This window comes from Oryctolagus cuniculus, chromosome 8, assembly GCF_051225735.1.
Source record: "Oryctolagus cuniculus isolate XC-2025 breed Fujian yellow rabbit chromosome 8, ASM5122573v1, whole genome shotgun sequence".
Lineage (NCBI taxonomy): Eukaryota > Metazoa > Chordata > Mammalia > Lagomorpha > Leporidae > Oryctolagus > Oryctolagus cuniculus.
Genome location: NC_142874.1, coordinates 52,032,660 through 52,047,824, shown reverse-complemented (window position 1 = coordinate 52,047,824; position 15,165 = coordinate 52,032,660). Strand labels below are relative to the sequence as shown.

Here is a 15,165-nt window from a genome sequence, read left to right as displayed (position 1 = left end):
TAAAAGGGGGCCGGCGCTGTGGCACAGTGGGTTAATCCTCCACCTGCGGTTCTGGCATCCCCTATGGGCTCCAGTTCTAGTCCCAGCTGCTCCTCTTCTGTGGCCTGGGAAAGCACTGGAAGATGGCCCAAGTCCTTGGGCCTCTGCACCCACATTGGAGACCCGGAAGAAGCTCCTGGCTTCTGGTTTCAAATCAGTGCATCTCTGGCCATTGTGGCCATTTGGGGAGTGAATCAGCGGACAAAGATCTTTCTCTCTGTCTCGACCTCTCACTGTCTATGACTCTACCTCTCAAAATAAATAAATAAAATCTTTAAAAAAATAAAAGGAAAAAAGGAGAGGGACAATTTTGAACAAAAGGAGAAGGTTGGGGTGTGGGGAAGCCTTTGAATAACGCAGGCAAAAATGATAAAAAGGGAAAACAATTCTAAAATTCTCACTTGATTTCATACAAGCATAGCAATTATCTGTCAAAAGATTAGCATTGTAGGAGACACACATACTCAAATTCTACTGACTTTAAAACCAATAGAGTACAAAAAGTTTAATGTATAGGAGCAAAGTTGACATCTTGAGATTTTATTATTTACAGCCCTTGTCTCTACCATTGAGGAACAGTGTTTCTTTCTTCTTACTATTTGTTGAATTCTTTACTTAGTGGAGGGTTAAGCTTATGATTATAAAATAAATTGAAAGTAGGTCATTGTAAAAATTAGGGTGAGTGGGGACATGGGGGAGAAGGAGGGTAGAGTGAGATCATTATTCTCCTAAATCTGTATATATAAAATACATGAAATTTGTTCACCTTATGTAAATTTTAAAAATTGGAAAGAAAGCAAGTAAACAGATAATATTTAATTAAATGAAATGTAACTTCTTTTCTGTATCTACCCAAATTCTTTAAAATCCACAATTTGTATTCTTTATCAATTCTCTCCATTTATCTCAAGAGATAGTACTGATTCTCATAATAAGATTATAGAATCTACATTCCTTAAAGAAGAAAAACTATGAAAAGAACAATAACATAGGGGGATGCATTTGCCTAGGCTGTTCTGGGTAATGGAGTACCTTCACACAGGTAAATCATTTGTCTTTTGACCATCTGAAGAGCTAAGCAGAACAGGCGCTGTTATTTTCATTTTACATTTGAGAAAATTGAACTTCAAGGAGGTTAAAAGGTACACATGCCTTCTAGCTGTGAATAAATTGAAGAAGAAGGTGAAGGTAAAAGGGAGAAATATTAGATTTGCTCTTTTGAAAATGCTTCAGTGGGAGAAATTCAATCTTAATCAGCAACAACAAACACTTATTCAGCATTTGCCTCATGGAGCCCTGCTCTGCCTTTCCTGCAACGGAAATTTTACCAAAGGATCGAGCAGGGATCACCTCATAGTCCCTCAGACGGCAAACTTTTGAAATACTCCTGTCTCTAAGATAGTTACTCCCCAAACACTCTGAAATTCCAGGATGGCCAGAAAAATAACTGGTAACTAAAAGCTTAATATCTAGCACTCCTAACTGATATTTATCTTGCTTCATTTGATTTTCTTTGGTTAAATGGATGATACAGAAATGGGGTTTTGTGTGTGTGTGTGTGTGTTTGTGTGTGCGTGTGCACCTGTGTGCATGAGCACATGGACATATGGTTCGGAAGGCTCTTGGGTAACATGTGCTGATGCACTGATACCACTGCCCTGGGCAATGCAATTTCATGTTCTTCTGTCCTATTCTGCCCAACTAGGGTTCTTCTCTCCATGTTAGCTTCTTTGGTTTATTTGCCTTACTTGCTATTCATTTCAAATGTTTATATGGGGATTTGACTCTGCCAATTTTACAAATTTTGGAACAATATCTTCTACTTAATCATTAGCAACAGGGATTTAAGAAATCTCTGTATCCAATGTCATTTAAAAGTGAATACGTTTTTAAAAGTATGCCCAGGACTAACATGCTACATTGCAAAATAAAAAATGCTTGTTGAGTCCAAGTTGTGGTAATATGGATAATTTTGTTTTTTCCTAAAAATAATTTTAATATTTTATATAGCTTGGCAATATAAAAGGAAATAATAAATAGACATATTATATAAGCTTATAATTATATCATATTTGGTTTAGTTACATATTTTTGATTATACATGATTTTATAGCAAATAAATTTTAGTATCAAATAAATTTAATCATTAATTCAATTTCACATTTAATTTGCCCCTACGGAAATGGGACCTTTCTTACTCTCATCTGTATTATGACTGCTTTCCAGTTTCTTTAATGAAAAGTAGAGCTTTCTTCTCATTCTTTCTTCATTTCTCAGGACTAAACATTGAGAAGCAAGAGACGTGCAAGACACTTACCCACTCTTCCTCATCATAGTCCGAATGATGTGGTATGGAATCCTGCCTTTTCACAGCTTGGGGCTGCTCCTGGGGGCTGCTCTCCGCTGTGCTCTTAGGAGAGGGGGGTTTCTTAAGGATGCCTCCTGGTCGTGCCGTGTAGAGTGCTAAAAGAGCACTCCTGACCAGCTGATCCTTGAAGGCGTGTACAAAAAGCTCTGTCTAGAAAGAAATTGACAAAGATTAGGAATACCACGGTAGGCATAACACTAAGAAAAGGTCGATTTCAGATTTGTTGCTACTTAAGTGGTGTATATGGTACAAAAAGCACAGGCACCCAAGAGAGAAAATGAATCATACCAATCAATGGAAAAAGAGTTTGGTTTTGGATTGCTGCCAAGGCGTTGAGTCCTCCTGCTTCAACATTAATGTTGAGGTTTGTTTTTTTTTTTTTTTTTTTTTTTTTTTTTTTTTACTTTTATTTAATGCATATAAATTTCCAAAGTACGACTTATGGATTACAATGGCTTTCCCCCCATACCGTCTCTCCCACCCACAACCCTCCCCTTTCCCACTCCCTCTCCCCTTCCATTCACATCAAGATTCATTTTCGATTATCTTAATATACAGAAGATCAGCTTAGTATACATTAAGTATGGATTTCAACAGTTTGCTCCCACACAGAAACATAAAGTGAAAAATAATAGATGATTTTTTAAAATGATGATGAAATCAGATTAGACCTATTGTCATGTTTAATCCCAGTGAGAGTCAAGTTGGGAATTGATAATTTCTTTCTTTTTTTTTTTTTTTTTTACAGAGGATCAGTTTAGTATGCATTAAGTAAGGATTTCAACAGTTTGCACCCCCATAGAAACACAAAGTGAAATATATTGTTTGAGTACTCGTTATAGCATTAAATCCCAATGCACAGCACATTAAGGATAGAGATCCTACATGAGGAGTAAGTGCACAGTGACTCCTGTTGCTGACTTTACCAATTGACACTCCTGTCTATGGCATCAGCAATCCCCCTATGCTCCAGTCATGAGTTTCCAAGGCTATGGAAGCCCTCTGAGTTCTCCGACTCTTATCTTGTTTAGACAAGGTCATAGTCAAAGTGGAGGTTCTCTCCTCCCTTCAGAGAAAGGTACCTCCTTCTTTGATGGCCTGTTCTTTCCACTGGGATCTCACTCGCAGAGATCTTTTGCCAGAGTGTCTTGGCTTTCCATGCCTGAAATACTCTCATGAGCTTTTCAGCCAGCTCCGAATGCCTTTAGGGCTGATTCTGAGGCCAGAGTGCTATTTAGGACATCTGCCATTCTATGAGTCTGCTGAGTATCTCACTTCCCATGTTGGATCACTCTCCCCTTTATTTACTCCATCAGTTAGCGTTAGCAGGTACTAGACTTGTCTATGTGCTCCCTTTGACTCCCAGTCCCTTCACCATGACCAACTGTGAACTGAAACTGATCACCTGGAACAGTGAGATGGCATTGGTACGTGCCACCTCGATGGGATTGAATTGGAATCCCCTGGTATGCTTCCAACTCCACCACTTGGGGCAAGTCAGCCTGAGCATGTCCCAAATTATACATCTCTTCCCTCTCCCATTCCCACCACCATGTTCAACAGGGATCACATTTCAGTTAATTTTCAACACTTAAGAATAACTGTGCATCAATTACAGATCTAAACCAGTCATATTAAGTAGAACAGATAACAAAACTACTAAGAGGTATAATGTATTTAGTTGTTCATTAACAGTCAGGGCTATGCTGATCAAGCCACCATTTCCCATAGTGTCCACCTCACTCCAACAGGTTTCCCTCTTGGTGTTCAGTCAGTCGTCACCGATCAGGGAGAACATATGGTATTTGTCCCTTTGGGACTGGCTTATTTCACTCAGCATGATGTGTTCCAGATTCCTCCATTTTGTTGCAAATGACTGGATTTCGTTGTTTCTTACTGCGGTATAGTATTCTAAAGAGTACATATCCCATAATTTCTTTATCCAGTCTATCGTTGATGGGCATTTAGGTTGGTTCCAGGTCTTAGCTATTGTGAATTGAGCTGCAATAAACATTAGGGTGCAGACCGCTTTTTTATTTGCCAATTTAAATTCCTTTGGGTAAATTCCAAGGAGTGGGATGGCTGGGTCGAACGAATGTTGAGGTTTTAAATGCACTATAAACACCATCTGTCTTCTCAACCTTCTCTCTTTTAGTTTGGAATCCTGTCTTTGGAGATGTATTTCACTGAGGATGATCATTTGAACAATGTCTACCTGCTGCACCTTTCAAGTAGTTCCCAATACACTTTAAAAGAAAATTTGATCAGTCTGTGTCTATTTTATATTTCAAACAAGGGAGAGGCTGAAGAAGACTAAAGATATGTTTTCAAGCAATAGTCAGCAGAACTCTTTTGTTCTTAGCCTCATGGGTAGACCTCAATAGTAGAGAAGATAGAGGGAGCTTTACCTATGACAATGCTTGGATCCTACTCCTTGTCACCTCTGAAGCCGTCTCTTCCACCAAATCACTTCATTAATGCTCAGTATTAATGAGGTTACTGTGAAATCTGGCATGGCATACTTTACAAGCTGGTGGGAAATACCTGGTAAGGACTGTAGTAATGCTGGCTTCCCATCCAACTGTAGTTTAAAATTTCCTGATGACATGTTTAATAGCTTCACACTGTTGCAGACTGGAGAGTATAGTAATTGATTTTGTGTAGTGTAGCACATTTAACATGCGTGTGGCCAAGCAATCTAGTCAGAGTAATAAGTCAAGCATTGACTTTTTTGTTAATATAGTCATCCTTTGTAATTCATTAGGAAGGGGTCCTTTAACTCAGTGTTATTCTGAATAATAATTGATAGCATCATCAACGGGTATTAAACTGACTTCATCCTCACTAGAACTCAGTATAGTTACTACTTGGTATACTCTCAATATGCTGCCAACAGTGCCATGCCTAACTAGTGGTTAATAACTTACACTGTGGATGTCTGTAATTAAGGAAAAGTCTGTTAAAACTTGTAGAAAATAAGTGCCTAATAAGACTGCACAGTTACTATTTGAAATAGATCATAAAATTCTTTAACTAAAAAAGACATTAAAGTTAACCTGTTATTAGCCAAATTAGAAAATAAAAAAAATGTAGTGAGATGTTACAGGGCATTCTGCTGTTGGCAACACAAATGGGATAGATTCGAAGCTTTCTAACAAATCCAACAGCTTGTCCCTTATTCCACCGAACCTACCACCCACCATCAGCCTTCATGCTCCCGTCCTTCTTCCCTTTCTTGCTAACTGCAGTTCTTCAAGAGGTTTGAGTATCTGTCAGTTCTCATAATTAAGTGTGCCCAACTTATCTAAATAATAATCTTTACTGTTAGATTTTATTGAGTGTTTCAAATACTCTGTTAATGTAGTCATAGCACATCATAGCCACTTTTTAAAAAAACACTTTGAAGGTAAGAAAACAAGAAACATAGAAAACAATATATGAGAATGAAAGACCATAAAATATTTTGGAATAAATTAGAAAAAATTCAAAAACAGCTTTTAGTGCAAAGACACAAGAAGAAGTCTTCATTAATTTTGCAATACAGTGTTAAAATAAGAATGGAAGATATAATCTGACAGAAAAATTGGCGAGACAGTGCTCAAAAAGTCAGTATAGTTATAGCAAAATTGAGAAACATGCTATTTACATAATTTTATACAGCATGGATATATCCACAAATGTGAATTTAAATCTTAAAAATGTGAATTTACTCCTATTCAGATTAACTAAACTATTTCTCTGTTGACAGTTGCAATAAATTCTTTTGATTTATTTTTGGGACAAAACAGCTTGTGTTTGAATTTCTGCTACTACAGCACTAGTCCCCACAATACTCACATAATTACTATGTAGCTGAATATCTATTCACACCCAAAGAAATCTTCAAAAGTCCTTGTAATCACCATCATTTTTTTCTCATACCATGCACATGCAGCAATTTCACTTCAGTTATTTAAATCTCATTTGAGTTGATTTACCACCAAAGGGAAGCGAGATAATGCAGATTACAACCCACAACTTTCTTTGGAAAGCTAAACACAAGGTGCACACTTTCTTTTTAAGTAATTAATGTATTTATTAAAGAGAAGAATGGAGGGAAGAAGGGAGAGAGAGGTGAGTGGAGAGAAGAAAGAAGAGAGGAGGAGTGGAGGGAGAGAGAGAGAAAGAGACAGAGAAGGAGGGGAGGGAGAGAACCAAGCTCTTGCAATGGCCAGGACTAGGTTAGGGACTGGGAACTCAATCCAGGTCTCCCATGTGGGCAGCACAAACTTATTTTGGTTGAGCATATGCATTGATTGGAAGCTGGATTCAGGAGCCAGAGGTGGGTATTGAACACTGGCACTCTGATATGGATGTGGGTGTCTTAATCACTAAAGGAAACCCTCACACCACAAAGTTAAATACAATAATAGCGAATCTTTTACTTTGTGTCTATGTTGACAAACTATCTGACTCCTTGGACAGTCTCTGAATCACCAGGACTCTGTACAGAATCACGTTTTGTTAGAAACTATCTAGGCCCGGCGCCATGGCTCAATAGGCTAATCCTCCGCCTTGCGGCACCGGCATACTGGGTTCCAGTCCTGGTCGGGGCGCCAGATTCTGTCCCAGTTGCCCCTCTTCCAGGCCAGCTCTCTGCTGTGGCCAGGGAGTGCAGTGGAGGATGGCCCAAGTCCTTGGGCCCTGCACCCCATGGGAGACCAGGATAAACACCTGGCTCCTGCCATCGGATCAGCGCAGTACGCCAGCTGGCCGCAGCGCACCGGCCGCAGCGGCCATTGGAGGGTGAACCAACGGCAAAGGAAGACCTTTCTCTCTCTCACTGTCCACTCTGCCTGTCAAAAAAAAACAAAAACAAAAAAACAAAAAAACAAAAAACAACAACTATCTAAACATCTCATGCAATACCCATGTGACCTGAGAAAACCTTTATTTTCTTGACTTGGACCGTTTTATTAAACGTAAAGCAAACTACATCTGGCATATTTTATAGTAAAAAAAAATCAAATTTGGGGTGGGTATTTAGACTACTGATCAAGATAACCACTTCTCCAATACCAGAATGCTTGGGTTTAATTCCTGGTTCCATCTCCTAACTCCAGCCTCTTGCTAATGCAGATCTTGTGGGGCTTGGCGATGACTCAAGTAATTGGGTTCTAGCCACTGACAAGGAAGAGCTTGACGGAGTCCCTGGCTACTGACTTCAGCCCCTGTCCATTGTGGGCATATAGGGAATGTACCAGTATTTGGGAGTTCTTTCTCTGTCTTTCAAATAAATAAACACTGGTAAAATATAAATCAACCATGAGGAGATTAATGTAGCCCTTTAATCCCAACACATTTGTATATTGATGTTCCTGCAACTGGGATGACACTAGGAAGTTAATGTGCTACAAAGAATGCAACCATGTCTCTGAGTTTTCTTTAAATTGTCCTAAAGGGCTTTTTCTTGGAACATTAAATGAAAAAAGATAGGCTGTCTAAATGCTATAAAGGTAAGCAAAACAATTCATTTACAATTTAAGCTTAATAATAATAAAGGATTAAACTCTGAACCGAAGAACAGAACTCTTTCATTTGACATTTGAATGTAAGAAACACTACCTTAACAGGGAAATGTTTCCTAGATTTTCTGCTGTTTTTCCAATTCCTTTTCCCATACAACTATTTTTAAGTAATACACAGAATTATCTGAAAAAAATGAAACCACCTACAACTAAAAATTACTTCTCTTGGGTCTCCTGGGGATGAGTGAAGATAATTTACTAGTTTCATGAATGTTAAAGCAGAAGAATTGAAAAATAGTGGTACATTTGAAACCACAATTTTGTGGTGATTTTATTTATTTATCTGAAAGGTAGAAATACAGAGAGAGGGGAGATGGGGGGTGGAGAGCAAATGAGAGAGAGAGAGAGGAGGAAAGGGAGAGAGAGACAGATAGAGAGAAAGAGAATCTTTCATCTTGGCTTACTCCCCAAATGAGCACAACAGCCAGGGCTGGGCCAGGTGGAAGCTAGGAGAGAGGAACTTCTTCTGGGTCTTCCACAAGTACAGGGGCCTGAGTACTTGGGCCATCTTCAACGGCTTTCTCAGGAATATTATCAGGGAGTTGGATTGGAAGTAGAACAGCCAGGACTTGAAATGGCTCCCATATGGGATGCTATCACTGGCAGCAGAAACTTAATCTACTATCTCACAGTGCTGGTCCCAGAAACCACTATGTTTTTACTAGAGATCTCAACAAGAGACATCTTTCTCTACTTAGAATTTCATTCTCCTTGAAAAGAACACAAGGCAATGACCAATTCTACCTGCAATACAGAAGAAGTCAGTGACATGATTATTTTATGTGGTTATGTGATTATTATTTTAGTAATCATGTATGCAGAAAGGACTCCAATTTATATTGATATTTTATGTGCTTTATTTTTTATAAAGAAATACTACTATATTTTGCCATTAGTGCACTGACAAGTTTTCAACATCCCCCAAAGGAAAGAATATCGAACAAGCAGTCAAATGGTTACCTAACATCATAAATATTATCCACTTGAGCTGAACAAATTACATAAAGACTTTTTCCCAGTTTGTACAAAATGACAATGCCTATCTGTGAAACTCTTACAGGAGTTCATTGAAAACTGTAAAGTTCATTCTACTATTTATGCTCCTCTTTCCTGAACTTTTGAGGTTCCTTTTGATTCATCATCTGCTCACCCAAAATGTAGTAAGTGAACCCCAATTAACCTCAGATTAATTTCTTAGAAGTCTTTTTTCATTGATGATATAAGCCATCCCGTGGTGCTTCCACCTCTAACCACCTCCCAAACCAGGCTGATCCACTGTTTCATCAGAGAGTCCTCTGAGTTAACAAACATCGGCCTGAACTCATTTTTATAATATATGCATTCTTAGACTTCTTATCTGAGTGATACTATGTCTTTTCAGCAACTCAAAGCCCAAACGTCTGGATCAACTTCAGTTATATCTATTTGCTGGATCAACTAATTCTAAACACGTTCAATAATTCCAATGATTTGCCTGTCCATTATATTCCCATTGCGAGTCCAACTTAAGATCCATTCTACATCCCAGTGGATGCTCTCCACAGTCACCTTACTGTTGACTTATACTGCTTAAGCTATTTTTTTCCTTTTTTTTCAAGAAGTTATCAAAAGGTCATCAAAAGGAGGCCAGTGTTGTGGCACAGAGGGTTAAGCTGCCACTTGCAAGTCCAAATCCTGGCTGCTGTGCTTCTGATCCACCTGTGATCTCTGCTGAGGCATCTGGGAGGGCAGCAGAGCATGGGCCAATTACCTGGGGCTCTGCCACCTATGTGGGAGACCCGGTTGGAGTTGATAGCTCATGGTTTTATTTTGGCTCAGCCCTGGCCATTGCTGTCTTTGAAGATATAAGATCTCACTGTCACTTTGCCTTTTAAATAAAATCTTATTAAAAAAATGGTATCAAGGAGTCTGCACTGTGGTGTAGGGGTTAAGCTGCCGTCTGCAGTGCCAGCATCCCCTGTGGGTGCTGGTTTGAGGCCTGGCTGCTCCAGTTTTGATCCAGCTCTCTGCTATGGCCTGGGAAAGCACTGGAAGATGGCCCAAGTCCTTAGGCACCTGCACCCATGTGGAAGACCTGGAAGAAGCTCCTGGCTCCTGGATTCAGATGGGCCCAGCTCCAGCATTTGTGGCCAATTGGAGAGTGAACTGTGGATGGAAGACTTCTCTGCCTCTCCTCTCTGTGTGTGTAACTCTGCCTTTCAAATAAATAAATAAATCTTTAAAAAATGCAATCAATAGTAAAAATGCAATCAATAAGCTCCTGAGTCCCAGCCCTGAAGTACTGAATCAGAATTTCTGTTTTACCAGGTTCCCCCAGGAGCACTGTTGACATTTCTTGATGCCCAATAATGTCCAATATTTCAAATCCAAAATCTAACTCGATTTACCTGTTTTCCATGAAGCAGGCATCCATCCTTCCTCAGTCAACAACTTGCTCAGTGCATATACAATACACTTTTTCTTGGGTAAACAGTGAGGATGGAAAGAGCTATGCTGTTTTTAACTTTATGAAAAACTACTGAAACTTGCATATTTCCAAGTTGTGCAAATAACTGTGCACACTATCAGTGATGTATGAAAATTCCAGCTGTGCCCTAACTTCCTTACATCTTTATACACTCAGTCTTTTGGATTTTAGCTGTTCTAGTAGGTGGTCAGCTACATCTCGTTGCAATTTCAGTTTTCATTTACCCACTGGCAAAAGATGCTGAGCACCTTGGAAATATTTATTTGCCATCCATATGTCTTCCTCAGTGAAATATCATTTTAATTCCTTCTTTCATTATAATTGAGTTGTTTCTCTTAATTATTATGTTGTAAGAACATTTTATGTATTCCTATACGTTGCGTATCAAAGGATATGAATTCATTGTCCAATAATTTTACAAGCATGTTTTACAAGTTGCCTTTAACAGTGTTTTCTGAAGGATGGAAAGTTTGATTTTAATAAAACATTATAAATCATTTTTAAATTTTTTTTGGAATAACACTTTTTTTGTTCTAAGAAATTTTTGCCTGAGCCAAGATCACAAACATTTTCTCATATATTATCATCCAGAAGTGTATTTTTTTCTTTTAGATTTTATGAAAGTCTATAATTTGTCATGGCTAAATTTTATATATGTGTGAGATAAAGATAAATGTTCATATCTTTGCATATAGATAGCCAATTGTTCCTGCATAATGTACTGAAAATATACCCTTTTTGCCAATTACTATACTGTTGTTTTAAGTTATTTGAACATACAGGTATGGGTCTATTTATGCATTCTGTACACTAGCCTGACTATATGTCCATGCTATACTAATATGTAAAAAACACATAATACGTTGGCATTATTTTTGTTTGAAAGAGTATATATGTTTAAGAGAATTTAATGTTTGAATTTTTAAAGATCTCTGTCCACATCTTTACCACTTGCAGACTCCCTTTAGTGAGAAGCATCAGAGAACCAGATGTCAATTTCCCCAGTGTCATTCCTTTCCCCAAAAAGCTCTTTGGCATTTTTTGTTGTTGTTGCCTGAATCTTCTATGAAATCTCTTAGCATTTATTTGTCTGTAATAGTCATTATTTCACTTTTATTTTTGAGAGACATCTTCTCTGGATATGGAATTGTAAATTAACGTTTCGTTTTGTTGTCAGAATTTTGAAGATGTCACTCCATTGTTTTCTGACATACACAGTGCCTGATAAGAGGTCTCCTATCACTTATAATGTTATTATTTTCATAATTTCATAATTTCTCTTTATCTTCATTCCTGACAATTTTATTACAATGCACCTACATTTTTATTTAATTTTTACTCCTCTTGGAGTACATTAAGCTTATTGGGTCCATACTTTTATGAAATTTTAAAACCTTTTGACCCTAACTTCTGCAATTTTTCTGCTTCGCTCTCCCTTCCTTCTGTGACTCCAATGTTCTTACATCAGGATTCTTATTATTTCTCTATAAGTAAGTCATGTTCTATTGATGTTTTTCAACCTTTGTATTTCTGAGCTTAACTTGAAATGTTTCTAAGGCTATGTTTGCAAGTTCACAACCTAGTCTTGTGAAGGAAATCCTAGCACACAAGAATGTAAAATAAAAATTCTTGTCACTCAATAGACTATCTCCAAGCATGCAAGAGAGCAGGAAAACATGACCCATAGTTGATGCACTATTGATTACACACAGTACAATGTTATTCAAGAAATTATGTTTTACATTTATCTGACTTCTATTTGCTTGTTTTTTGAAACTTCTATTATTAGATTCCCTAAATATATAGAATATAATTATTACTTTAAAGCTTTTATTTGCTGAATTAGTCATCTCTGTCTTCTCTGGATCTGTTTATATCCCTTGATTTTACTGATTGTGGGTCATAGATTAGTGCTTTCATTGCATACTTGATATATAGTCTACTGAATGGCAGATATTTTGACTTTACAATCTCCCTTATAAGTTTATTGTCTTCCTTTAGACAACATTGGGTTTTGTTGTGATGTGAATTTAAGTCTTTTGGAATCAATGAGATCCATTCAAGCTTTACATTAAAGCTTTTAATTCGGGATAAGTTAGCCCACTTCCAGGGCCATACCTGAGGGCTCTGCTCAATCCCTATGTAGTACAAGATCTTTATGCTCTGCTGGAGAAAGACTAACCATACCAAGCCCTATGCACCCACCAGATTGTGTTTTGTCTTCTTTCTTTTTTTTTAAGATTTATTTATTTGAGAGGCAGAGTTACAGACAGAGGAAGAGACAGAGATACAGGTCCTCCAGCCACTGGTTCACTCCCCAAATGGCCACAATGGCATGAGCTAGGCCAAAATGAAGCCATGAGTCAGGAGTTTTCTCCATGTCTCCCACGTGGGTGCAGGCACCCAAGCACTTGAGACACCTTCTCCTGCTTTTTCCAGGCCATAGCAGAGAGCTGGCTCAGAAGATGGCAGCTGGGATATGAACTGGCGCCCATATGGAATGTGGGCACTGCAGGCAGAGGTTTAGCCCACTATACTATGGCACCGGCCCCCTTGTCTTCTTATTTCTGCTATTTATTTCCCTGGATATGGGCAATTTACTCATGCACACTTATCAGTATTCAAGGCATTCATTTACAGATCTCTAAGGTGTTTGGCGTGTGAAGATCTGACCTCTGCCTCCTGCTACTCTGTGCTGTGAATTCTTGCCATATCAGCCTTGTTTTTGGTGCTGCTCCCTGTGCTATAGCCTGAAAATTACTATAGCATGTGAAAAAGATATTCAGAAAGATCGCATAGTTTGATCCCTTCCTGTGCTTCTTATTGACCAAACTCTAAAAGACATTACTGATATATTTTATCCAGTTTACTTGTCTTTAAGGTCAGAGGATCCATGTTACTCCATCATGACAGTAGTTCTGATTCAATGTATTTTATGAATAAGTCTCATTTTTCACATTGCCTTTCCCTCTATTTTATTTTCTATATTCTCCAATTTTCTAAGGAACAAAATTTTTGTTTAAAATATTATTTCATTAATTCAATATTTACCATTTGAAAGGGATTATGCAAAGAAGAAACATAAATTCGAATCCTAGCACTCATGGCATACAGCAGTTTAATACACAGAATCTGGAGCCAGATACATAGGGAGTATGTTTATGCACACAATACTTAAGTATGTTCCTCAGTTTCCTCAAAGTGTACAATGAGGGAACTAACAATTCATATATTTTGGAAGGTTAAATTTTAACAATAAAGGTGTCAAACTCATGGAGCTATGAAAAGTGAAGACCTTATAAGAGCACTACATAGTAATTAAGCTTCAGATAAATGCTAACTATTATCATCATGATCACTATCATTATTATGCCAGCCGTTACCGTCAAGAATCTTGAGTTTCTCAGGAATAACGAGTCTATGACTTATTTCATTCTGTTCCTCTTGTGTCAGACACAGTGTCTGGAAAACAGCTTGAATTCAGGAAACACTTTTACCTTTTATAAATTCTGATCGTTTGTTTACTGCTTCTATTAATGGGTGCTTACAGGGATAAATTTTGCTCGGAAACGTTAGTCTTAAGTCTTGGTTCCCAGCATCGGCAGAGATGATGTGATTGCCTTTGGATCTACAAATATTATCTACTCTGAGACTCCCTAAAAACTCCCTCTGCTTTGTTTGCAAGTTGGGTGTCTCTGGTAACTTTTGCTTTTCTGCAACATGATCTGAGTATATGTTTCATTGATAATAATTCCATTGTTATGACCTCCAGCTTGAAGGCTTACCTTTGAGAGAGCTGTCACCATATCACAAAATAGTCCAAATCCCCCTTCCACAATGCCCTGGGCTTCCCTGGGCCTTCCTCAACCAACCCAGCTGACTACACAGCATTCTCCCATGTTCCAATGGTCAAAGACTATAAAAAACCTTCAGTGTTCCCTGATAAGTATGAATGCAGGTAATTTCTATTATGCCTTAAATACATATATGGATGAATGCCTAAAAAGAAATAGTTTTTCAAAAATAAAGAGTTCAGTATCAACAATGACACACAAAGAATAGGTTAGAAGATAAAATGTAACATGAACAAGTCTACAGATCTAATGCACAGCATAAGGATTACAGCTGATGAAAAATACTTGAGATTCACATTGAACAAGTAGACTTCAGCTGTGTTTGTCAAAAAGCAATAATAAAAATGGGTAACTATGTGAAATGATGAATATGTTAATTTGCCTCACAAGAGAGAAATATTTTACATATACCCATAAAATCATGTATATATTTCAAATATATAGAATAAAATTAATTAGAAAAAACAGGGAGACTTTTGAAAAAGACAGAATTTTTATTTACTAATTCATGGAGTGCAAGAGCCCTGAAACTTGGCCAGGTACTGTAGCATAGTAGGCTAAGCCTCTGTGCTGGCACCAGCATCCCATATTGGCACCAGCTTGTGTTCTAGCTGCTCATCTTCTGGTTCACCTCTCTCCATATGGCCTGCAAAAACAACTGAAGATGGTCCGAGTGCTTGGGCCCCTGAACCCATGTAGGAGAGCAAGAGAAAGATCCTTGCTGCTAGCTTTGGATTGGCCCAGCTCATGCTGTTGTGGCCATTTGGGAAGTAAACCAGCAGATGGAAGACCTTTCTCTCTGTCTCTCCCACTCTCTGTTTGTAATTCTATCAAATAAATAAATATAATCTAAATTTAAAAAATCCCTGA

General features: G+C 38.0%; 1 protein-coding gene across 17 annotated transcripts in view; it reads right to left on the bottom strand.

Moving 5' to 3' along the window:
• INPP4B (inositol polyphosphate-4-phosphatase type II B) overlaps positions 1-15,165 on the bottom strand; it is a 1,031,775-nt gene that overhangs the window by 275,207 nt on the left and 741,403 nt on the right. For all 17 annotated transcript variants that reach the window (XM_089302446.1, XM_070047510.2, XM_089302447.1 and 14 more), the window contains one exon: positions 2,357-2,557. In XM_089302446.1, coding sequence (XP_089158572.1) covers positions 2,357-2,557 — 201 coding nt within the window. The remainder of the gene's footprint in view (positions 1-2,356; positions 2,558-15,165) is intronic.